At 44.4% G+C, this 25,490-nt stretch overlaps 1 protein-coding gene across 8 annotated transcripts in view; it reads right to left on the bottom strand.

The window, feature by feature from the left end:
• MYO9A (myosin IXA) overlaps window positions 1–25,490 on the bottom strand; it is a 189,282-nt gene that overhangs the window by 84,135 nt on the left and 79,657 nt on the right. For all 8 annotated transcript variants that reach the window (XM_065688147.1, XM_065688149.1, XM_065688150.1 and 5 more), the window contains 2 exons: window positions 24,282–24,408; window positions 17,089–17,178 (listed from right to left, as the gene is read on the bottom strand). In XM_065688147.1, the coding sequence (XP_065544219.1) occupies window positions 17,089–17,178; window positions 24,282–24,408 (217 nt within the window). The remainder of the gene's footprint in view (window positions 1–17,088; window positions 17,179–24,281; window positions 24,409–25,490) is intronic.

Raw genomic sequence — 25,490 nt, 5'->3', positions numbered from 1 at the left:
CCTTTTTATTTCCCTCATGAAGCAAAACAAAAATAGCTCCCGCACCGCCAAAACAAATCCCTCGGGGCTCAAAGAGAGAGCAACATCTTGCACACACGCGGAGACAGTGCTGATTGGAAAGCAGCGCATGTCAAGCTGGAGATTCAGGAAACAAGCTGAAGACAAGGTTTTAATCAATAGGTTTCCTGCTTACCAGGCTATCAAGGTATAGATTCTATTTCTTATATACTAGAAATACCACTTGTTGGGGTTGGCCAATTTTAGCTAAAACCATCAAACAAGATACTCTGGTTTCTACGTAAGATTGTATTGCCAAAGTAATCGGCCTGAAAGTTTTCATGACAGGCATCAGATTCAGGCTACCTTAAAAATAGATAGGCTTTTGGAACCATCTTCTGCCAAAAGGGACAAGGCAAAGACAGACTGAAGGATTCAGATCCCTCTTTGAAGTGTTTTGGAGCAAAGACCTACATTTGGGCAGCGCCAGCCTGTGTTTTACAGGCGGCAAAAGATATAATCTAAGGAAACCAAACTGGCTCAAATTAAAAGCCTCTCTAAAACATCTTTGTACATGTTCAGTAGATTCTTAATTCTTAAGATTACAAACTCTCTAGATAAGCACATCCTCCATCCGCTGCCATCCCTACAGCATCACCACTGCTCCCACCCAGGGCCAGGATTTGTCCCTCCCGCTGTTCCGTACTCAACTGGGATCTGAAACACTGAGGAAAGGTCTTTTCCTGCTACCATCCTTCAAATATTTGCTGGTCCCCAGATGATCCAGGAAAGCCAAAGGGTTAGAGCCCCCTCAGCAAATTTATAAATGGAAAAAGCAGTGAAACAAAAAGAAAAGCAAAAGAGGCGTTAACACTCCAAATAGTGTGTCTGCTTTAAAAAAATACGGGAAAGGAAAAATTTCTTCCCTTCCCCTAAGACAGTTCCGCTGCTTCCAATCAAATCCCCCCCCCAGATCAACATTATGAAATTATTATCTATGAAACTTGTATTTTGTAGGCTTCTTTGTTATAACAATAACACCTTTGCATTAGACAGTCTCAATCTATCTTCTGCCACAGAACCAATGACTCATGAAGAACAAAACCCAGAAGAAAGCTGTATGTGATGATGTAAAGGGTGGTATTTTAATGTAAGTTTAGTTTCCTCGTTGCTGACTGCTGTTAGAGCCTGTGCAGGGGCCGGGCAGCTGCAGCTGGCCAAGTTCATACTAAAGAAAAAAATCACCTTTTTAATAAATGCCAGAATGATTTCTTTTACCTTGCTGCACATTCAGAACCCACACCAGCTTATACATAGACAACCAAGATTAAAGCATCTTTTTCACTTTCCCAAACCGTGCTTAAACCAGCAAGCTGGTACTCCCCCTGCCCCGACACTCCTAAGTAAAAAAGGAGATATCTAAGGGAGCAATTTCATGCTCTAAGCTGCCGGCTGAAGTTACGGCTTTAAATATTGAAAAGGTGCTATAAATCTAGTGCTTCACATGCAGATGGGCCCCTTTGCTGCAAAGCTCCTCCACTGGATGTACCCACGCTGAACAACTCATTAGAAAACACTTTTCTTACTTCCAGTTTCATTTCAAACCTCAGGTCTTGCCCCCGCCTGTCTCCCTGCTCCTTCTTGGAGATGCAGGGATGCCAGAAATAGTAAAACTCAGGTTTGTGTGTGTGTCAAGTCCGTGTTGGCACTGCAACATCACAAACCTTCTAGACTTGGTCATGGAGCCAAAACCAGGAGAAATTTCCAGCTCTTTGATCCCAGTATGGTATCAAGGCACTGGCTGCTGTAGGGGCAACATCAGCATTTAAAATATACATCCATCAGCACGTAATCTAATGGGAAAAAAAACATCCTGAACTGAGCACAGGCTCCCATCAAGGTGTCCATCACAACCGCGTAGAGCTCAGTCCACTTTGTCTTTATACCGCTGGATAGGTTTGGTGCTTGGTGGAGGCTTCATTTAAGGTATCCTCACCCAACACAGCTCTTGAATTCATCTTCTTGACACAGCCCAGTAGAGAAGTGACACCAAGCTCTGCCCTGCCTTTGGACCCTCATCTCCTTGTAAAACCAACAGACGACTTTTCAAGGCACACAGAAAGAGACGCCCATGTACCACCAGGTACCATGTACCACCAGGGCTCCATTCTGCTTCACCTTCTCCCCCTTCAGTGCTGCTGCAGACCTTGGAGGTCACTGTTGAGACCTGCCCCCCAGCAGACACCCAGTTAACCTTTTACATGGTCTGCTGAGATAAGAAGTTCCGCAGTGTGCAGCCCATGATCCTTGCTGGATTCAATGGTTACACTGTTGACTAACCTAACATATGGCAAAACCGAGCAATAGTTCAATTTTAACAACAAAACCTCAAATATTTGTCAGCTTTTGAGACTAAGTGGAATAAATCACGTCTGGAGAATAGAGGATGGGCGGAAACAAATGTTGAAGGGCTTTGAAAGGCAAAGAACACCCCTTTACCATGCATAATTGCAGTGGTACCCAATGGTACACATGCCAGGTAGCAGAAAGCAAACAGATCCTGCTGAAGAAAAAGCTACCAAGATACTGCTGGAAGATATGTGGTTTTAATCCAACACTTCCATAGCCAAGACCAGCATTTCCTGGAGTGTGGAGCCCACTAACTGCAATGAGATTCAAAGCGATACTGAAATGCAAAAGCCAGATCCAGCCCCCAGTTACTTCACCCAAACCAAACCAACCATAGGCCTCATCTGGAACAGCAACCAGTCTCTAACACTCAACTTGAAACAAAAACAGTGCATGAAGGGCTCTTTTAACCGCCATCAACACTTCTTCTAACATCGTGTTTAAGAAAAGCCTGCATAAAAGAAATAACCATTTCCGCATAGTGTGTCCCTTGATACGGAGACCAGGAAACCAGAAATAGGCAGAGGCAAAGCAAGGCTCGCCCCTTCTGTTACCACTCAGGAAGAGCCCTGTATCAATGCACTGATCAATTGTGGGTAAGAAATGATTGCCAAGTGGTATTTAAGAGACAGCTATAGATCTCTAAAGTCTGTAAACATCTTAGCTCATTGAGAGGTCTGCCCATCTTCCCTCACTGCTAATGTGAAGGATAAGATAGACTGAACCTGGACAAACAGAACAAAAAGGCCAGCTGATGGAGGGTGATGGATATTTGGGTATGGGCAGCTCTGTATGACCAGCTCATCAAGAAAGCCAACTAACATTATAGATCAAAGCCACTGAGTTTGCTCAGGAGGGACACTGAGCATCACGCCATCGCTACGACTTCCAGAGCACAGGAGGCACCGCATACTCCTCTTTAGAAAACCGAGACGGAAAAAACAAAGACAATTTTGCCCAGGAAAATCGCCCTTTAACACACGCATATTGGAGAGCAGCAATCTATCGGGGGTCACTACCGTAAAAAACACAGCTTATGAAGGGCGCACGCACCTAGAGCTAGGATTTTGGACCTCCGTTCCCAAGTACAGACTCGGTTAATGACAATTGGATTTAAAAAGCAACACTGGAGAGTGAGCACAAGAACCAAACTGAATTAAAGCCCTACTGAGGATTAAAACCCCATTGAGCTCATTAACTGTGACAATGTGCAACCCTTATGCTATTTCTTCAGCATTATGCAAATCTGTGAAACATAAAGACATACATAAAGCCGTAAAGACATGCTGAATGATTCACTTGCTCAACAGGATGTTACTACCCTTTCAAACATTTTTGGTCATCATAATGCTGGTAAGTCCCAGTTTTTCACCAGGGGCAATGTAGACGTAGAAGTGAGGTCAAGAGCACCCACCCCAGAGTTTCTAAAAATGGTGAGTACTTGAAAAGGGGACGTTTAAATGCCATTTCTCAGCGCAAATCTGGGAAATTCATTAGATCTGGAAGAGAGGACTTGGAAGAAGGCGGCAAGGACTTCTTGCTTTGTTGTTAGCATCAAAGAATCGTTGCTTTGCTGCTGGCCTAGAAGACTTGGTGCCTTGTTGGTCATGGTCTGTCCTTTCTCCAGTTTTTGAGCATTTACCTTAGAGACCACATGTGTGTCTCATGATGGACATCAACATTACTTACTCACATTGGGTAAACCCACTGCCAGCACCTGTGTTCCCTACTAATGCACAACTCCCACCATACCAAAAACTCTGGCTGTACAAGCAGCTCTCCTTGTAAACTCCTCAATAGGAACTTGCAGCAGTCTCCAAAGATTTCCTTATTAAGAGGAATGATCCCAATACAGGCGTAGAAACCACCTATAGATTCTTTCTCTGCTAGTGACCCAACAGCTCTTCCATAACATGTACACGAACACACACATGTGTGGGTATTTTCTGCCCTCCAGGAAGAAAACAAGCAATCCCTGCTCTCCTTTCAGACCCCTATCAACAAACACTTAGAAAACCCAAGCAGAGCAATTCCAGGATGGCAAGGAATGTTTCTTTCCGAGTGTGAAGTTTGCAAGACTTGATGTAAATCGCAAAGACAGGAGTTAAGTTATGTAAGTAAAGCCAGGCACCACAAAATACTTCACGTTGTCTGCTTGTGCATAATGGAAACGGAGATTCCTCTTCTCTTCAGGAAATAAGATATGAACACAGGAAGACAGGAAATATCCCCTTCTCCCTTAGGGCCTTTGATAGACTTCCTATAATTTCTATACAAGGATGAAATGTGCTTCTAATGAAATATCTGGGGGGAAAAGCAGCACTAGGATTCTTCCTCTTCAGGAAATCCCCCCAGATCAAACCTGTAAATGTATTTTTAGTGGCAATATGGGGGCTTGTGTTTGTTTGTTTTTCTCTTTTAATATGTGGAACCAGTTTCCAGTGCATTACCCAACTGGTGTTTCTGCTCACAGGGGTCTGGCACTAAAACCCCGGAACCTGCTGATATCCTACCAAACAAAAAGATTTAACGAGCTATTGCCATACACAGGCTTTGATTTTTGTTATCAGTTGATGTCTGGTTTAAAATTCTTATCAGCCATCCCCATTTCCCCCCCATTTATTCTCCAAGGTGAAATCTGGCTTCATAATTACATTTGTACTTACTGTAACACAAATGTCTTATTCCAAGATGACTCAAGAGGGAACAGCACAGTTTAATACCCTACTGAATATTGCCCCTGGTATTGACCTAACATTTTCTGGTGATGCCTCCTCCTGCAACCACTTCTGTGGGTTTTGCAATACGTATCATTTCCAAATGGGGGGGAGGGGAGGGAAGCAAGGTAAAGGTTTGTTTGTTTGCTTATTTGACTCAAAATATCCATTTAACACTATCACTGCATGCATGAGTAAATGATGAAATAAATCAGTTTCTATTCTGAACAAAAACCACATTTATCTCCTTTTTATTAAAAAGTATATCTATTAGCAATGCTGAGGCATTGGGAAGGCCTATACCACTCCTAGGGACAGGATTTATCTATTGCTAGAACAAGCAAAACCAAGAGCAATTTAAGCTCTCCTAATACACTTGATTTATATCTCATAAAGGGTCTAATGAACAAAAACAGAAGCAGGTCTCCCATTCTCAGTAAGTCTTAGACATGCAGTCAATTGAAAACAGCACATGTGGGCATCTGGGAGATGACAGTCTCATGAATTACATGATTAAACAGACTCAAAAACCCCGTTTTATTTGAGTAGGGCTTAGGGATGCCAGCTACTAATGAGAGTGCTGGTGTCGGAGAAGTAGCTACCACATGTACTAAAATACTATTAAAACCCAGTTTTAATCTCTGACACCCTTACTACTCCATGAGGGCTGAAATAAAAGCATACATAAGCTTTAGCTTGGGTTTGTAGTTGTAGGGACAGAGAACAACTGCTGCAGGATGGCTTGTGGAGTCTGTCACTCCTGCTCTGCGATGGAGTAGCACCTAAGGAAGGGAGCGACATGTAGCTGTGAAGCGGAGCTAAATTAGGGAAGAAGCAAAGAATGAGGAGGACGGTGATGAAGTTTAGTAGCACCACACGCACAACCTGCCGGCATCACATCCTCTCTATGGCTCACACGGAAGTGGGGAGAATACTGTTGGGTTTGAAAACAAATAGATGAAAACTTCAAGTTGCTGGAATTAGGTGAGGTCTAAATCCCTCTTTTTGTTCAGACGTGGGTTTCAGCATCTTGCTCTTATCTCCCATCAGGTTCAGTCTTCTCAGTGGGTCCCAAGTCACACATGTGCACATGGGGAGTTACGGTTTCCTGCTCTTGTGCTCACTTCCTATCTATGAGTGAATGCATCGTGTCTGGTTTACATTCACAGCCGTGTCCTGCGGTGGGAGATGGATTAAGCAGCTTTCATGGTTCCCCTCTGGGTCACATGACACAAGCTATGATGGGCCGGCTTAGCTGTTTTTTTCTTAGACAGAGGCTTAACACCCAGAGGAAAGTACTCTTGCAGGATATCAGTCTCTAGCTTAATCCCTATCTTGGCATCAAGGAGTATTATATCATACACGGGCTGGATAAGTATGATGTAATTTTCCATACTCGTATTTTATCTTAGCATCATATTAAAATCCTGTCATTCTCTGTTTGCTTTTCCTAAGGGAACTTGAATTGTTAACGCATCATGCTGACTGCAGCCTGAAAAAGGAGTTTTTTATGAAATTTATGTTTGACTTAAGAGAAGGAAAAATGTCCTTTAGAGCATCATTGAAAGAAGAGTGGAAAATGCAAGAGTCTAATTAATTTTAGAAAAAAAGGAAAAGTTCATTTATGAAGTTAATTTCAAAACACTACAAACTTTCAGAAAAGGCTTATTTTTATGTTTTACTTCTATAAATGTACCTGCAAACTATATACTGAAAACCCCAGTGAACAAGCCCCTAAGCCTTGTACCACCACAGTGGCTGGCTCCTGCTTCCCAGCTGCCTGTTGCATCCTGACAGATGCCTTCCTCTCTCACCCCGGAGCCGGGAGGCAGGGGGTGTCCAGCCAATGGATCCTATCCAAGAGATGCAAGCGTCAGTGATGCTTTCCAGAATTTACGGGTGGATTTTAGAATGAAAAATAGACTGGCATGTCATTACAACACAATATGGAATCATTCTCTGGTACCGAAACAAGAAGACACTGAGGAATTATCTCACTAAATCAGTTACAAAGTTCTCAGATTTTCAGATTTTAGTTTCCAACTTTACATATCAAACATGGTTTTTTTCTTTAGTCTTCTTGTGCTCTCCCTTCTCTTGTACCAGTTGCCCAGTACCCTCCACGACCACCTTCCTTGGACCAATTTCCAGCACCTTCACAATTACCTTCCTTGGATAGAAGTCCACCTCCACCCTGCCAGCCCGTATCACCCAGAGGTTTTTTGGGGGGCTCTCCCGAACTATACCAACACTCTTCACAAATATCCCAACCACAATGGGAGAAGTCAAGTCAATGGGGTTGTCCACTGAGACAATCCTCCTGCATCCATGTATCATCAGGTTGACAAGAAAGCCCATCAGAGCTACAAGCCTGCCTGCTACTCTAGGAAACTGGTAATCCTTCATTAATTCTTTTTAAAAATATCATTAAAAACATTTTTAATATTGCATTCTTCACCATAAATTAATGTGTTCATCGTTACACCACTCCCTATCTCACACATGTACCCACTGAAATGGCTCCTGGTGTTCCTGTGCTAACATGACTCCTGAGGAATAACACAGGAAGTGCCGGTATGTTCCTGCAACCTGCCCCCTCCTTACCCATCTTCCTGCTGTTAGATGGGTGTAAACGGGGAAACAGTGGAGAATCCGCATCTTCTGTGGGTGTGGAGGACCCACTTATTGTATCTCAGGTGGTGGTAGGCAGGACTTGGAAGAGGACAGATGGAAGACCCATCATCCGCATCACAGATTAGAGACTGCCCACTATTTATAGAATCAGAATCCCAGACTGGTTTGGGCTGAAAGGGACCTTAAGAACATCCAGTTCCAACCCCCTGCCATGGGCAGGGACACCTTTCACTAGAGCAGGCTCCTCCAAGCCTTGTCCAGCCTGGCCTTGAACACTGCCAGGGATGGGGCAGCCACAGCTTCTCTGGGCACCCTGTGCCAGCGCCTCAGCACCCTCACAGGGAAGAACTTCTGCTTTATACCCAACCTGAACTTCCCCTGTTTCAGTTTGAACCCATCACCCCTTGTCCTGTCACTGCAGTCCCTGATGAAGAGCCCCTCTCCAGCATCCCTGTAGCCCCCTTCAGACACTGGAAGCTGCTCTGAGGTCTCCACACAGCTTCTCTTCTCCAGGCTGAACAGCCCCAATGTTCTCAGCCTGTCTTCATATCTCTAGAGATGTTTTGCAAGTCCCTGTCTATAATATTGTCATATTGTAGCTGCATATCTGTAATATGTTGTGGTTGTGCTTTTCTAAGAGCACCCACGTTACAGTCAAAGCCAAACTAACCCAACAAACATCTTAGGGATTTTCTCAAAGTTCTGTGGAGTCACGCGGTTACAGCATCATCTTCCTAAAAAGATTTCAGTCAAAGCCTTCAGCCTTCTGCTTTGGCCAGCGTGCCCAGAAAATGTCATCTGTAACAAATCTAACGAGAAAAGAAAGGAAAAACCCCACTGTCTCCTCCTGAAACAAAACTCCTCCAGAAAACGACTCTGTGGTTCTGTGGTTCTTGCTTCTTCCCATGGACGAAAGGATGAGAGAAGAGCTTCATGGAGGACCTCTACTAAAAGGTGCTCACACAGAGCAACCAGGAGGCCACCATAAAGAGCTGCAGAAGAACAGAGTCACACGGCAGCCAGATTTAAAGGGTCCACTGATGGGAAAGGTTTCAAACACTTCTTTCAAACTAAAAAGGATTTTCCTCCCCATCTGTTCATCCGGAGTCTGTTCTACGGAGAACATGAACAGAGATCCCGTTCAGTCTCTGTTTTCAGACTGAAACCGGTACATAAATAAATTAATAGGTTACGTGGTGGCACAAGAAGTAAATGTGTGACCTGACCTGAGGAGGAACTTGTAGGCTACATTTAGGGGAAGCTGCTCACCACTTTACAGCCACAAAGTACCAGCATTCCCACCATGAAGTCCAACGCATCGCCAAAAATAGCACTTGAGCTTTTATAAGCTAAATCCTGCCTTTCTGTTGACCCTTTCCAAGCAGAAGACACTGCTGCAGAAACACTTGCTCCACCAGTGTATCACCGTCTTCGCCTCAAGGCTTCCTGGGTTTTGGCAAGCTTCCTCAGAGAGAGATTATTTCTCATCACACCTCGACTGCTTCAGCTGTAGAGGCAAAGTCAGTGCAACAGACCCTATGCAGCCACGGAGCTGCTACACCTCCACCTCTGCCAAGCATTGATGAACTGCTTTAGGCCAACAAGAAATCAATCTAAATCTATTCAGATTGGAATTACACAGAAAAATCTCATATTCCAATGAGCTGTACCCAAATTCCTGTGTGGGTACAGCTGACTTCTAACCCAGGAATGGTTTCCAGTCGCACAAAGTTTTTCACATCAATTTAGCCTCAATTTAAGTAACAAAAGGGACTCCGTGAAATTAAAGCATCTTGCCATTAATCAGACGTAATGAAAAGAAGCCATTAAAGAGTCAAGAATGGATTTGATGACAGGAAGGGCAGCTGGAGCAGGGAGGCTGGCTACAGGCAGAGCAGTCCATGGAAAGTCAGCATCTCCCTTCTTAAAGTCCTCATTTTGGAGTTTGCTCAGAAACCCTGAAATCTAAATGTCCCTCTTTTTCCCCCCTGACACATGTGCCAAATAAACAGCATGAACTCAGATAGCACATAGGAATTTCCATGGTGGCACAGAGCAAAAGAGTGATCATAACAGCTTTTGGACACGAGACCCAACACTGACGGACTTGATCTTCCTAATAAAGGAAGGATGCTGCATCCCATGAGAAAATATATGCAGCACACCAGTCCAAAACCCCACTAGTCTCACCTAATTCGCATTCTGTCACTAAGCACAGCTGGTGCTTGCGTTTTGAAGCGGAAAATGAAAACCCTCATCCCATGAAAAAGTTGTGTTTGAGGTTGTACGAGGAAAGGCTGCCCTCCTGTCCTGACGCAGAGACACTCACTTGGCTCTTCAAAGCTTTGTGGGGTTTCAGTGTTATTTTAGGAAGATTTCTCTGTTAATTCTGAATACAGTCATCAACATCCCAGTCTTCAAAGGAACCCTGCTAAGCTCCTGATGCTAATAACCTGTGGTGACAATGAGTCTCCCCGCTAATGGGGTTTGGCATAAGTAGGTGCTTCCAGCAGTTTTCCTACTTTCTGTTCCATTGAGTGCCGCTGTCCTCATACTTGAGGACTGAGAATTTTCATTCCACCTCCTTCACACTATTAATTACTCTGTCTCCTTCCCACTTTTTCTCCTCTAACGTTTCAGGCTGTTAACCGCTCATGATTAATCTGATCTTTTCCTTTGTTGGGTTTTTTTTAATGTCTTAGGTAATGTTATGCCATTTGGCCCTGCGACTCCATTCCTTTTCTCTTTATGATGCTCTGAAAAAGGCATCAGAGAGTCCCACTACTAGTACCTGAGCTAATGAAACATCGCTCAGCTCTCTGCTGTAATGAAATACCTTTTTCCCCTCATTAAAGTCTGCTCCTCAAGGCTTCTCTATCTTATGTCTCTGCCAGTTAACAGTTATCATGCTGAAAACTCAGTGTTCTCCTCCAAGCTTTAGTCTGAAACACAGTGCAGTTTACCATCCAAAATAACCCTTGTGATGGTTATTAACGAACATGCCAAGTGTCTTGTATTCATTAGCAAGAAACTGATCCCAGGTAAAGAAGATCAGTTCTGTGTCCAGCTCCGGGGCAACACCACCAGAGAGTGAAGCTGCAGGAATGAGTCCAGAGGAGGCCATGGAGCTGCTGCGAGGGCTGGAGCAGCTCTGCTCTGGAGCCAGGCTGAGAGAGCTGGGCTGGGGCAGCCTGGACAAGAGAAGGCTCCTGAAGGGGAGACCTGAGAGCAGCTCCAGTGCCTAAAGGGGCTGCAGGGAACCTGGAGAGGGGCTTGGGACAAGGGCCTGTAGGGACAGGCCAAGGGGAATGGCTTGAACCTGCCCGAGGGGAGACTGAGATGAGCTCTTAGGCAGAAGGTCTTCCCTGTGAGGGTGCTGAGGTGCTGGCACAGGGTGCCCAGAGAAGCTGTGGCTGCCCCATCCCTGGCAGTGCTCAAGGCCAGGTTGGACACAGGGGCTTGGAGCAAGCTGCTCCAGTGGAAGGGGTCCCTGCCCGTGGCAGGGGTTGGAACTGGGTGAGCTTTAAGGTCCCTTCCAGCCCAAACCAGGCTTGGATTCTGTGTTTGCAGCCTAGATCTTACTGTCGCAATATAGAAGAGTGCCACAGGGGCAGAAAAACACATGCTTTTTTTGTGCTCCACATCTGCTTGCCGGGACCTCCCTGCATGTACAATGCAGGTCCTTTCTGTTCCTGTTTTTTTTAGGTAGCCATTTTCCACTTTCAATTACGAATGCACAGGCAGTTAAATACAAGACATTTTTATGGTGACACTCATCGCATCAAATAACCAGCTCCTAACAGCTTTCCAAAATTAATGGAAGGGAAGAATCAGCTCACTTGTTGCCCAAGAAGTTATCTCACATCTTTTATTTCCCTTCTGTTGGACAATTTCACATCGGACTTCTTCTGAAAGTGTGAATTAATTCATTAACTAACCCTTAGGGATGAAACATCCTTGGTCACAAGTGGCTGAGTATTATAAAGCTCAGGTAAAACCAAGTCATTTTGTAAAGTCATTCACTTCAGAAACACCAACAGAACCAACTGAATTGAAAGCACCATGGAAAAATCTGGTTTCTGGAGGGATGTAAAAGAGGATTCACCGAAAGATGTCTTCCCTTTGATAACCAGTTTTTCCTCAGTTGATGAACGGAACAAATGCAGAGACTGGTGAGAACCAGAGAAGCAGGTGACAGACATCAGCCTGATAAGCAGAACAAAGCGGTGGAAACAAGGTGGGGATGGTTGAGGAGCTCAGACATGGGGCTTGTCTCCAGCACAGTGAAAACAGGGAGTGGAAAGTGGGGGTCAAGATGCTGAATGGATTTAAGACAAGTATCTATGTGTATTAGTCAAGGCACAAACTAATGGAGCCTTGCTGGAAAAGGAGATGGAAAAATCCTGAATTCTTGGAATTATTTAGATAGAAGGAAGACAGCCATGGCCCAGAAGGGCAGTTCCTTGCACAGATTAAGTTTAAGCTGATGCTTAGATCACAAGCAGGATGAAGAGAACAATTTTTACCAGTCCCCACGTTCTCCACAAAGCTTTGATTCAAGTGCTCTGCTCCTTCATGTTTCCTACCAAACACCAGGCAAGCTGCTTAGTATTTACTGTGCCTGGCTTTTTTTCCTTTTAAATACCTCAACTGTGGCTTATGAAACTCCCCCCCACACACACCCCAGGAGGACTGCAAGAAAGCACACAACGATATATGACAAAAACACTCAGAAGCTGGAGCTGAGGGGCTCTTGGGGAAGGACAACAGCAACCCTCAGAGTGCATTACTCTTCTGCTCCTGTTAAAATCCCCTTCTCCCCTATTTCCCTGCTATATTTTACCTTATTAAGAAGAATGGCGTAGCTGCAGAGATGCCCAATGTTCAAGACAGAGCTGAATCCAAATACTCTAAACCCACAGGCACAACTGATGGCTCTCCTGCTCCCACTGTCAAATCCTCTCTTTTCAAAGGCTCCTTCCACTGTATTATTTGCTAGATGAAGTGGACTTGGCCAGCTCCCCCTCACCCAGTGCTGCCCTCGCCCTGCACAGATACACTGTGATTTCTCTCAAAATCCATTAACTGCTGCTAGCTCCATTAATCCACCCTCTCATGCCTGAGAAAGACATTGGCAGCTGGTTTGGACAACAAAGCAAGACCTCTGAACACAACCGCAGCCTTTCATGTCCATACAGTGTTTTTTCTATCTACAGCTTCTAAACCTTAGCACAAGCCCAAAGGATGCAGTTGTTTCAAACACTGCATTAAAATACCATCCAGCTACTATAAAAGGCAAAATGAATGGTTCCAGGAGGCAGCTCAGTCAGACAAGCCAGCATGGCTCCCAAGATAAGAGGCAGCTGCCAGAGGTAAATATAAGCATTATTTATGGATGTGGTGTCCTTGCTTGACAAGCTCTGGGATGCAGAGGGGCAGTGCTCTCCACAGAGCTGCACGTGCACAGGGGCTGCAATGAAGCCCACCTTTGCCACCAGCACCGCAGCAATGGGTGGTTGCAGCTACAAAGCAGTGCTGAAGTTTCCCTTCAAAGCCAGGTCTCGCTTTGACTGCCTCCCCTTAGTTTATTATAGAATGGTTTGGGTGGAAGGGACCTTAAAGCTCATCCAGTTCCAACCCCTGCCACGGGCAGGGACATGGCCTAGTGTGAGGTGTTTCAAACGAGGAGTTGCCAAGTGCTCAAACCACTGTTACTAAAAGCCTCAAACCCCAGGACAGTGTTTCTACTCAGCACACAATGACAGCACAGCAAGCAAGCCTGCTGACCCAGAGGCATGTGGCATCACTGCAAATCCCACAGCTGCATCCTCTACATATGCTTATGGGGCCACAGCTTGGGAAAATGGAAGAGAAAAGGCCTGACTTGGTATAATAAAGTTCAATCTCAGCTCTGATGCCTCCAAACCTCTGAAGGAAAGGACTGTTCTATGATTCTATGATTACTCCACCTCCTCTGTCCACTCAAGACTATTAAAGGAGGGTGACAGTTGTCACGGCAGGACTGAGGTTACAGATCTCACAGGAGCCAGGCTGTGATCACAGAATGATCACACTAGCATTGGCCATTCCATGGAAGCATTTCTACATCAAGTTGGCATCCACATAAATTCCACATCTTTTGAAAGGGATCAGCAAATGCCAGTGCGTGTGCAGAGCACAGAAGGTGAAACACCACCTAAACCTCTACAGGCAAGCCCAACCACCCGCACTGAATGTGATGTGATCTCTTTAGTACAGAGCAGATGCATGTAGAAACCTCACCAAAGCTCAAGGACCCATCCCAAACATAAGAACCTTTTTTTTGAACAAAAAAATAAGTTTATTTCAGATTAAAACTCCATCTCTTTGCTAATAACCCAAAATTCAGAAAGAAGACAACCAAGAAACCCAGGTCTGCAAGTGCCTCATCTACACAGGCTCCATCAGGAGACACACAATCTCCTCAGCAACAAACTCTCCCCCTGTGCTCAGCAATCTCATAATCATCATCAGTGATGGTGGTGGCAGAAGCCCAATGCTACTTACACCCACAGAGCCCATAATCTGCTATTTCCAAACACAGTTTATACAACAGGTTTCAGAATCAAATAAATTTCTTAGAATTCCTTCTTTTGCTGAGTTTTTGCTCTTCCTTTAATGACTGCCCTTATAGAAGTGTTCAAAGCCCTGCAAGGCACTTGGTAGATCTAAGCTGCTCTTATTGATGGTGTAAAAAAGCAAGCATGTGCCAAAATGACATTTTTACAACCCTCTTTTGAGGGCCACTGCAGCAGAGTCTTTTCCAGACAAATCCCCCTGAAACCTACAGTGTATTGACAAGCTATGCAAAAACCACCAAGTATTTTAGCACCTGGAAAACAGAGTAGCTGCTACATACATCATCGCTCTATCAGGAAAGGCAGCTTAGAGGAGTCGTGCTGGGACAGTCGTGTCTGAAAATCCTCCAAACCTCAATCGTTCCACCCATTGGAGCCAACTGTAATGCTCTTTTGTACAACACACAAGAATAACGAGCCCATTAGTTCTCAACAGCACCAACAGTCCAATTAGTCATGCGTGGGATGATCAGACACCAGTGCTCTTTGTAAAGTCCCAAAGTGTCACACGGATCCTACTCTTCCTTCCCAATTTGGATGATCTGAATCTAAGTCACTTTTCCTACTCTCTGAGCCAGAGGAAGACCAGAAGGCCTCTAGTTTGAGCATCTCAAATTCTGCTCTAGTATGTCAAGCATGAGCAAGCCAGGAGTGAACCTTCTACCGGAGAGAGGTGACTGGCAGGTAAAATTTGGTGGTCAGGATACAGATGTTGTAAAGACTGAGTAAAAAGCACGGGTGGTGTCTGTCTTTCCTTACTTTACACTTTACACTTCACGGCTTCTTACAGAATGATTTCATCATGGAGATTACATCAACCTTTCCCACCCGAGCCTTGTGCTCCTTTGTCTTACCCCACACCCTGATCTTTCATTTCTTCTACTAGATATTGGTGACAAACCTCTGGAAGTGAATACCTGAGATTCATGAGCAGAGACATCGCCAAAACCATTTTGGAAAGCACTTGAGAAATTCATGCTCAGCTGTTTTAGGTAGCAAAAAGGGCTCTTTGAGGTCAACCAAAGGAGCATCTATGTAAGACTATTTCAAGCTGTTTCAATACAAAATCTGCTGGCCCAGATTAAACTATTGGAAGAAGTAGTTTAATCCAGCCTGCCAAATTTTGCAGCAAGATGGTTGAAGGCACACTGCTGCCCGTTGGTTCACCACGGGAAGTAACCTCCAGCAGAAGGGTGGTTCTAGTTATATTTGATAGGTGATAGTCTTAACTTTTCTAGAACTTCTTAAGTCTGTGCCCAAGATGCAGGAAAAAAAGCACAAATACCGCATCCATCATGTGTCCATCATGAAGATACAGTAAGAGCATTTGTGTGCCCTTTGTTAGGGGAGATTCAAGCCTTGCACAAAGGCTTGTAACTGCTAAAGATGAAAGCTCAGTAGCAGTTACTGAGGCTAAACACCATCTCCAAAGGGGAGAACAGATTTGATTTTTCCCTCTGGTAAAAAGGAATCGAAATATCTACAGCTGACCCCTATGACAACACATCATGTGCTTGCTTACTTGTGACACAACAGACTGTTCTCAGAGATGCTGCTCGAGATGTTGTGAGTTCTCAACAACCATATGGCAAGAAGGGGGAACCGAGGGACGGAGCATGGTGTGATGCCACACACACTGAAGGGGGCAGGGATGCTACAAGAGCACTTGGTGCAGAAACAGCCAAAACAAGTACTGCAGCAGAACAGAGCTTATATAATCTGGAGACTATGATAAGAATCATAGAATCCCAGGCTGGTTTGCGTTGGAGGGGGCGTTAAAGCTCACCCAGCCCCAACCCCTGCCATGGGCAGGGACCCCTTCCACTGGAGCAGCTTGCTCCAAGCCCCTGTGTCCAACCTGGCCTTGAGCACTGCCAGGGATGGGGCAGCCACAGCTTCTCTGGGCACCCTGTGCCAGTGCCTCAGCACCCTCACAGGGAAGAACTTATCTAACCTGACCGTCCCCTGTTTCAGTTTAAACCCAGAGGTGTTTCTGTTTATCAGCCACAGAATATAATTCAAAATTCCTGGAAACCACATATTTAAGAAAAAAACCAAATCAAACCAAACCAAAATAAAAAAACCCAAACCGCACATGTTTGCTGACCCTGTAATCCTGAGAAACACCATAACAGAGAAGTGAAACATTCTATGCAGTGCCAACCCCATGTTAGCAGTGGCACAGACTATACTAAGTTTGAGAGCTGCTGATGGAGCTGTGGTTACTTCAAAGCATCACACAAGGACCCAGGTTATGAGGGCACTGAAGGAAAGGCAATGGGAACCTCCTACAGAGGATCTCCAGCTCCTTCCTCACAAGATCCATGAGGAATGGTGGCATTTAGGACCTCTCCCCAAATTTCCTGGATGTCTTTGGTCACCGCTCTGCTGTGGGATGAAGCAGGGCCATGATTTAAGGAACTATGAACAATGCTCCTTGTATCATGTATGCTCAGCAGCACACAATCTGCTCTGAAGAACCCTTATACCAGCGTAAATCATTCTAATGGTTAAAGACCAGCACAGAGCCATGTGCAATCCTGCTTTCCAGGAACGGTGTAGAAGGTAAAGTCAAGACTTTTGCAGATTCATACACGTAAGCTTCTCCTGCAGTAGTTTTACATAAATAAAGAAAACTGGAAAGAGTGTACATCACAAAGCATTGAAATCCATCCCAAGAGTTGCCCTTTTAATAATAAGCATCATGTACAGACCTCTGCTAGTTTGTAGGGTAGGATCAGCTTCTCTCCTACTGTCACTGTCTTTCTGGTAACCAGGGCCTCAAACAGCATCTCTTCTTTCACCTAAAACAAAAACCTTGATGTTAATGATTATTCTGAGAGTAATTTAAAAAAAAAAAAACCTACTAAAAATAAAATCTCTACGTGCAAACATTTTCATAAATGTAAAACTTCTTAAATTTTATAAATCATTTAAGCCACTTTGCCAGCCCTTGCACAGTTAATGTTGAAGGCAGAAGAATAAACTAGCCATGGGGAGGAGACAACACAGCACATGAACCCAGCAGCAGAAATCAGACACCAGGGCATTCAAGGGAACCTGATTTTCTGCATTCAGCCATTTCTAGCAATTTCCCAATGTTTTCCTTTGCTCCCAGTGCAGCTCCTCCCTCCCACACTGTTAGCAAAGTCGGTCAACTTTCTATTGCTGGCAAGACAACAACATAGAAATCACTCTACAACTAAGCAAAATGGTGTCATCAGTTTGAGATTTGGATGTTCCAATATATCCAAGCCTTCTGTGGAGGGGTTTTTGGTGGTTTTCAGGGTGGGGAGGAGTTCGGAGGAGGAAGAAACCTTTAGAAAAGCACTTGATATTTACTCTGCTATTTGCACCTGATATTTACTCCCTTAAGACGCTAGCTCCCAGCAAGGTGACAATGACAATCTCTAATCAGCCATAACAGAAACCAGTTTACAGAAAAGAAACCACAGTTGTGTAGACACGGACACTTCGACAAATAGGCAAATGGTGCTGACAGATCTAGCAGCACCCACCATAAATTGTTGGGAGAAAGTCCCCTTTCCAACCAGTTCAAAGCCCCTCTTATTCTGTTATCCCACGGAGAAACTCAAAACCGTGCCCTCTCCACCAGCGTAAATGGTGATACACTTCTACGTAAGTTAGACCTGAATACTCTGAGGTGTTGACTGCCCTTTGCTAAGTTTCAATGTAAAAAAAGACATTCGTTTGGGTGACATCATTTGAGCCAGGAGTTGGTAGCTCTGGATTGATGCGGTGATGCTGCTGCTTGAGGAGCTGCACTGAAGTTGATACAAGCTGCTTACTGTAACTGAAGGATTCAGTGCAGAGACCTGATCTGCTCTGCTGAAGACTAGAAGCACCAAATCCACATTTCTGAAGCCATCTAAGGCTGTATTTTTTATCCCATTTATGATTTGACATGGGTGATGGGAAACTTAGTGGTTTATGTACTTTGACTTGGTTTAATCCAGTAGTTAGTACAAAGAGTAACTCAAGCAAGTCAGTGGAACTTAAGAAACCCCACAAACCATTGCAGTAACGATGCTGTTCTGTACAAAACTTACTTTCTACCAGGGAGTCTCCCTGATAAACTCCAGTGCATTTTTATATAACAGACTTTTCCTGCAACACCCACTAACAAGAACTTGTTGCTGTGGTGAGGAAAGCAGAAAACATGAAGTCACCTACCAGCAAGGTCTGTGTCACTGGAAACAGAACATCAACACCTTGTGGTTCGTTTCACTAGTCCTCAGAGCCCCCAGCTCCTATGATCTGGTTTTACCTTTCAAAATCAAGTGAAAAGAAATAATCTGGTTCATTTGACAGGAGGTTGTAGTCAGGTGGGGTTGGTCTGTTCTCCCAGGGAACAAGGGCGGAACAAGAGGAACCGGCCTCAAGCTGCACCAGGGCAGGTTTAGATGGAGCTGAGGAACAATTCCTGCCCCAGAGGGTGCTCAGGCATTGGAACAGGCTGCCCAGGGCAGGGCTGCAGGCACCGGCCCTGCAAGTGTTCACCCCCCGTGGAGACGAGGCCTCAGTGCCATGGGGCAGGGGTGGCCTGGGCAGTGCTGGGAACGGTTGGACTGGATGAGCTGAAAGGGCTTTTCCAACGTGGTTGATTCTGTGAGTCTAAGACCTGGAAATCCACAGTGAGTTTTCACATTCGGTTTCTATTCCTCTCTATTCAGCAGAATGGTGCTTTTTTTCATTTAGGCTCTGCAGACAGCATGTGGACACTTCCGCAGCACCATCAGCTGCCCTCCCTCAACTGACAGCTTGGAACAAAAGTGAATTTTACACCATTGCTATCCCATTTCAGCACACTGGTGGTTTATGTATCAAAGGCAACAGGCAGAGGGCATCAGATGGTTACTAATCAAAACAGGCCAATATAATATTCCTAAACAACCTACATGCTTCCAAGTCCCAAATTTGTCAGCAAACACAGGGATTCTAAATGGTTTAAACAAGTACTTGCACTGTCCCTCACCAACCCCATCTAACGTTCACTCTGGTTTCCTTCTCTGTGCTCTCATGATGGATGCTGATGTTTTCTTGATGGAGACCTGCAGATGCGCATCCTTCATCTCCAGACCTGCTGCGAGCTGAGCTGGAGGTATCAAATCATCTTCACTTAAAACCCCACACCTGGCAATGATGGGAATGCAATCCCTGCATCTCCCTGGCTATCTGCAATTACCACCCAGTGGAGCTTGAGCTCAACTGCTTCATCACCTCTGAAAGCCAACACCACGGGTACAGTCAAATTATCCTAATTCTCATTTAAGGTCACAGCTTGAAGGTACCTGACTCCTGATGGCAACAAGGAGCCATAGGAGCTTTCTAAAGAGAAACTCGGTGCTTGCTGATGACTAAGGACACCTGGTGCATGGAAATACTTGTAGTTTCCCCATCACGTACATCCTTTTCTTCCTTCTCCAGTAAGCAGGATACATTAAACAGAGACAAAAAAACCTATTAGAAACACACTTCTTTCTCTTTCATTGCCCTGGGAGTTACAATTAGAAGCTACATTTCATGGCTTTTTGCTTTCTGGTGCTAAAGGGTAAGTCCTACCCTCCTTCAAAAAAAACTACACAGCCTGTAGGAGTTTATATCTTGATTACAGGGACAAAATGCAGATTTAAGACTTCACTGCCACATGCAAGTGGAACCAATGCTGAGAGGAATGGATGAGTAGAGCTCTAAAACCCAGTGAAGGATGACCAGCAACGCTGCCACAGCTATAAACATCAGTGGAGCGCGGTGGGGAGCAGCCAGCCAAGCCCCTGCAAGGACTGGGCTGGAGCCAAGGAAGGCAGAGATTGCTTCTCCAATAATGCTGGGCTATTATGTGAGAGTAGCTGAAGGAAAATGAACCATTTCCAACTTGAGAGCAAGAAAACGTCACTTTTTGACTCTCGCCCATATTTGAGAAGGGGATTAGAGTGGTGAGTGCTTGTTCAAAAGCTGCCTCATATGGAAAATAAATTCAGATTTCTATCAGTTCTTCTTGAAAATGATCTGAACCTTTTCTTCAGGCTTTCTAACAACCAGCAAGTTATCTGGCTCGATTTCTGGCTTGGAGCTCCACATCTGATGAATCATGGAATGGTTTGGGTTGGAAAGGACCTTAAGATCATCCAGTTCCAACCACCTGCCACAGGCAGGGACCCCTTCCACTGGAGCAGGGTGCTCCAAGCCCCTGTGTCCAACCTGGCCTTGAGCACTGCCAGGGATGGGGCAGCCACAGCTTCTCTGGGCACCCTGTGTCAGCGCCTCAGCATCCTCACAGGGAAGAGCTTCTGCCTTAGATCCAACCTGAACCTCTGCTGTTTAAACTCTGCTCATTGCAGCAGGGGGTACACTAGACGAACTTTGGAGGTCTCTTCCAACCCAAGGCCTTCCATGATTCTATGATCCCCAAGACTTAATTCATAACATGGGTCCAGAAGGCTGGATGCAAGCACTGGCTGCCCCATAATCCTCACCTCCCTTCTGTTCCCCAGTTACTTTCCAAGATGTTTGTCACACAAGGAGCACAATGTCTGTAGGATCCCCCTGGGAAGCTGAAGACAGTCTTTCAGTTGAAAAAGAACTTGAGCACATTGATCTCCCGTGGAGGTAGACTTTAGCTCCTAAAGCCAACATCATCAATGCAAAAAGAGGTCTGGGAAAGCTAATTTAGGATACCTGAAAACTCATATTTACGTTGATTTGCATTGAGACTTCATTGAGCAAAGACAAAACTTGCCTTCCTTACTCGATGCTCCATCCAGGGAAATAATTTTTGGTATCAGTAAATGTAGACAATTAACACGTTCCTGCTATTCTAACAGAATACAAAAATAGTCTTCCTTAAGATCAGCTGACACTAGATCATACCTAATAAATCACTTTTGCTAATAAGCCAAAAAAGGAGCCTTGCCAGCCTTCTCCCTGCAAGCAGAAAAGTTGTCCCCAGTTTTACATCACCCTCTGTGATTCCTGCAGAGGAGCTGGGATCTCTGCAGCGCTTGCACAAGGCTCGATGTCTGCTCAATGCACCAGGCAGCCCTGACATCACGCTGCAGTATTTCAGTACAGTTTAAACAAAGGCCACGCAAAACCTGCCAAAAGCCTCCCAGAATCCACACGCTATGTCTGCTCTTGAACAAAAAAAGAAGAAATGGAATCGGTGTCTCATTGTAAATGAAACCAGGATCTCAAAGCCTGGCCAAAGGCTTCGAATGCAGTTTGCTTTTTCAACAACTGCTGCTCTGAATGTTTTAACAAACCAAAACCATATTGGATGTGGTTGTTGGCATCTAAGAAAAATCAAACCCGTATCACAGATCAGCATCTCCACCCAGGTTCCTTATCACTCCTCCTATGTATTGGCTTCATTTTATAGGGACACAAACCTCTTTATATAGAGGAAGGATGGTTGTTCAGTGTTGCTGCACGTTCTAGGCCAGGATGGATGGGGCTTGGAGCAACCCGCTTTAGTGGAAGGTGTCCTTGCCTGTGGCAGGGGTTGTAACTGGATGAGCTTCAAGTTACCTTCCAACCCAAACGGTCCTTTGATTCTATGAAGCACCAGATCACAAGAGCTGGTTTCTTCCATCATTTTGCTATGCTCAATACTGTCCTGAAAAGCATCTAGTGCCTGTATGAACGGAAGTTAAACTATTTGTCAACGACTATTCTTTTTATTCCGAGCTGATTTTCCAGTCTCAGTGAGTAATGCCAAGATCTAGAGAGGGGATTAAGAAATTTTTCAAGCCAATCCATATTTTTAGCAAGAATGGCAGGAAAAGCAAAGCTGTGTACTGTTCAGTGACCACAAAACCCCAAAAGTAATAAAATAATTACCCAAATGAGACCAAAGACAAAGTGTCAAATGTTTCAAACAATATTTTGTTGGGAAGAATTTACACTTTATTTGGAGAGTTGTTATGTAGTGCAATGAATGCTCTTTGCATTGATGTTTGAATCCTTTAGTCCTCCCTTTCAAATATGCATTATGAGATCTATTCAGGTCTGCAAAGAAATAGAAACCAAGCATTTCAGAAAAGGAAGTGAAGCCTCTTCTGAAAACGAGATAATTCACTTTATTTCTGCTGATCGGGGAGTGGGTCTATTGGAAAGTTTACACTTGGAAGCAGACAATGTCTCCAATTCCATGGATGAATTACCATAGAAATGCAGCTTTAAAGACAAGCAACACCACTTACCCAACCCAGCAATGGATGTCACAGACCATGCCTGAGATCTACACTGTCCTGCTCCAATTCACAACTATTTTATGCTGTATACAGTAATTTTGCTTACAAAAGAATTACCACGGTGCACAAAAATCTATTACTTGGCTCAAGTATTTCAGATTCCAGAGCTTTTTCAAAATGATGAAGTTAAATATACATATATATAATTATTTGTATATATTATTTGCACACCATGCAAGTGAGCATGGTATCCATACTCTTCGCTGTAGTAGTCCATGGCACTAAGTCACTGTTGCATTGATACGGCTGATGCATTCTTTCACATCTACACATGCAGAAATTTAACCCGGTTCCTTACAGCATGCAGATGTTGCAGAAGAGTTTGTTTGCAAAGGGCAAAGACCCAAAGCCTGGAACACTTTCAGATCTTTAAGTCACTCTCTTATTCCAAACTACTTTAAAAAACCATTACTTCTTAAATGACTTGGCCATTTTAACAGGGTAAGATCAACAACATTTTCCTCCAAACTCATATTTTCCTTCTGTTTATTTCTGCAATCCCCAAGGCCAAGACACAAAGAGCATCCAGCTGCTTATACCCATATTTTACCAAAGCTTTCCCCTCTCCTAAATTCAAAGCATTAATGAAGTGCTATGAAAATCCACAAGAGCTAATTCCCAAGTTCTTTAGGTAGTGAGACAGCATAAGTGTTATTTAAGGGAAAGAAGAATATCACATGTACACAAAATGACAATTTGTCTTCTGATGCTATCATAAAATCAGCAAAACTCAACCTTCCACACCATCCGGCCAGTACAAAGGGATAAAGATAACAGTTGTTCTAACCAAGTACAAGTGTAACTCTTCAGTATCCTTTGGAGTTACAAGTGGGTTAGAGCATTTCAAGAAAAGAAGACAGCTAGGAGACCTTCTGGCCACCCATATCCACATCAAGAGGTATTAAGCTCAGGTCTCGAACACTTAAGGCAAGCACAGAACAAGTTGGCTCATTGAAATGTAATAATGGCACAACTTTATAGCCCGCTAAAGAGCAGAGCAGCTCTCCTAAGAACCTCCTTCATGCTTTTGCATGGATTTACAGAATTGGATCTGGCCCTGGTCCATATGGGCTGAGACCTACAAACCCTCCCCACATGATACTGACACAGCAGTGACCCACAGAGGACAAAGTGCTTTTGGTAAAGGGTCTTAGCAGCAGAGAGCATCAATAGATTCACAAAGAAATAGATAAATGCACGGATAAGAGGTCCATAAATAGGTACTAGAGGGATGAGATGCACCCTCCAGCATCTCTAATAAAACCTTTGTGGATGTTGGCAGGACAACAACAGATAGCAAAACACAGCGAGGAAACTCGGCATCTCCTACAGGCACCACCTGGACCAGAAGAGTGGGCTCACACTCATGTTTCTTATACAAATATTGGAACAGATTTTGGAAGCACCAGGGAATTTATATGACAGAGCTGGAGTTGAAGAAATGGCTGCACTGAGTGGCAGGTTTGCTTTCCCCCTAGAACTGCTTCGCAATCTTTCAATTTTAATCACAGAAACAGTCTTTTCAGTCCATTAGACCTGAAGCTGAAGAGCAGGGGAATAAAACCAACATTAAAAACCTCATCAGAAGTGGCTCTTTAGGCATGAAGGTTACGGGAGAGAAAGGCAAGGCTCACCTCCAGCAGGTCCGACACAATAGGCAGTATTTCAGGGTTACAGATATCAATGGAGTCATCCCTGTAAGTCTTCTTTTTGTAACGGATGTTTCCCAGGTGAAGTATGGCTGACAAGAGAGAAAAAATCCTAAAGAAAATAGGGAGAATTCATTTTAGTTCACTTGTTCTTTCAGAAAGCTAATGAAAAAAAACAAACCATATCCCCCAGAATCCTGTGTCAGCTTCGGATTTGAATCGTTCCTCAGATTTTCAATTCAAAGCAATTTTTGCCCCAAATCCCCAAATGTTTCCTCAAAAGTGATGCTCAAACGAAGCATCCAGTTTGCCTCATGTAAAATATATTTTCACTTTGTCAAGCACCTTGCATTGCCATGGCTTTCCTGAAAATTATTTAACACATCACAGAATCCCAGCCTGGTTTGGGTTGGAAAGGACCTTAAGAACATCCAGTTCCAACCCCTGCCACGGGCAGGGACCCCTTCCACTGGAGCAGCTTGCTCCAAGCCCCTGTGTCCAACCTGGCCTTGAGCACTGCCAGGGATGGGGCAGCCACAGCTTCTCTGGGCACCCTGGGCCAGCGCCTCAGCACCCTCACAGGGAAGAGCTTCTGCCTTAGATCTAACCTGAACTTCCCCTGTTTCGGTTTGAACCCATCACCCCGTGTCCTACTACTGCAGTCCCTGATGAACAGTCCCTCTCCAGCATCCTTGTAGCCCCCTTCAGAGACTGGAAGGCTATAAAATAGCACCCCATATTATAAGGAAAAAAATAAATCCTCCAATGATCTAGGCTATGCACATGAAGTATCTAGCATACAATTGCCTGAATTAAGGGGGAGATTGGACTCAGATACCCAACTCGTTAGTCCCTGGCACATGTATTTAATATTTTCTCAGATCTAGTCCCAGGGAGGAAGCCTATGCAAAAAAAAAAAACCATTTGTGCTTTTTAATGCTTATAACATATAAGCATACTGAGACAGAGAAAAGCTGTTACACTTCAAGTAAATCTATCCAGCTAATTTCTCTTATTTTTTCCTTGGGGGGTGGAAATCTGGTCATTTTAGAGTTAGATCCTCACTCCTCAACAGAAAAATAGTTCTTTGAGGTGATCAAGTCATGGCTGACTTCAGCTATAAACCCTGTTTGTCCCTGCTTCTACATTCTCTGGGGAGCTAAAAATGAATGAAAACAAATCTGATTCCTAGCC

This window comes from Lathamus discolor, chromosome 8 (assembly GCF_037157495.1).
Source record: "Lathamus discolor isolate bLatDis1 chromosome 8, bLatDis1.hap1, whole genome shotgun sequence".
Taxonomy (NCBI): domain Eukaryota; kingdom Metazoa; phylum Chordata; class Aves; order Psittaciformes; family Psittacidae; genus Lathamus; species Lathamus discolor.
Note: the sequence above shows the minus strand (reverse complement) of the source record. Positions and strands in the feature narration are given on the sequence as shown.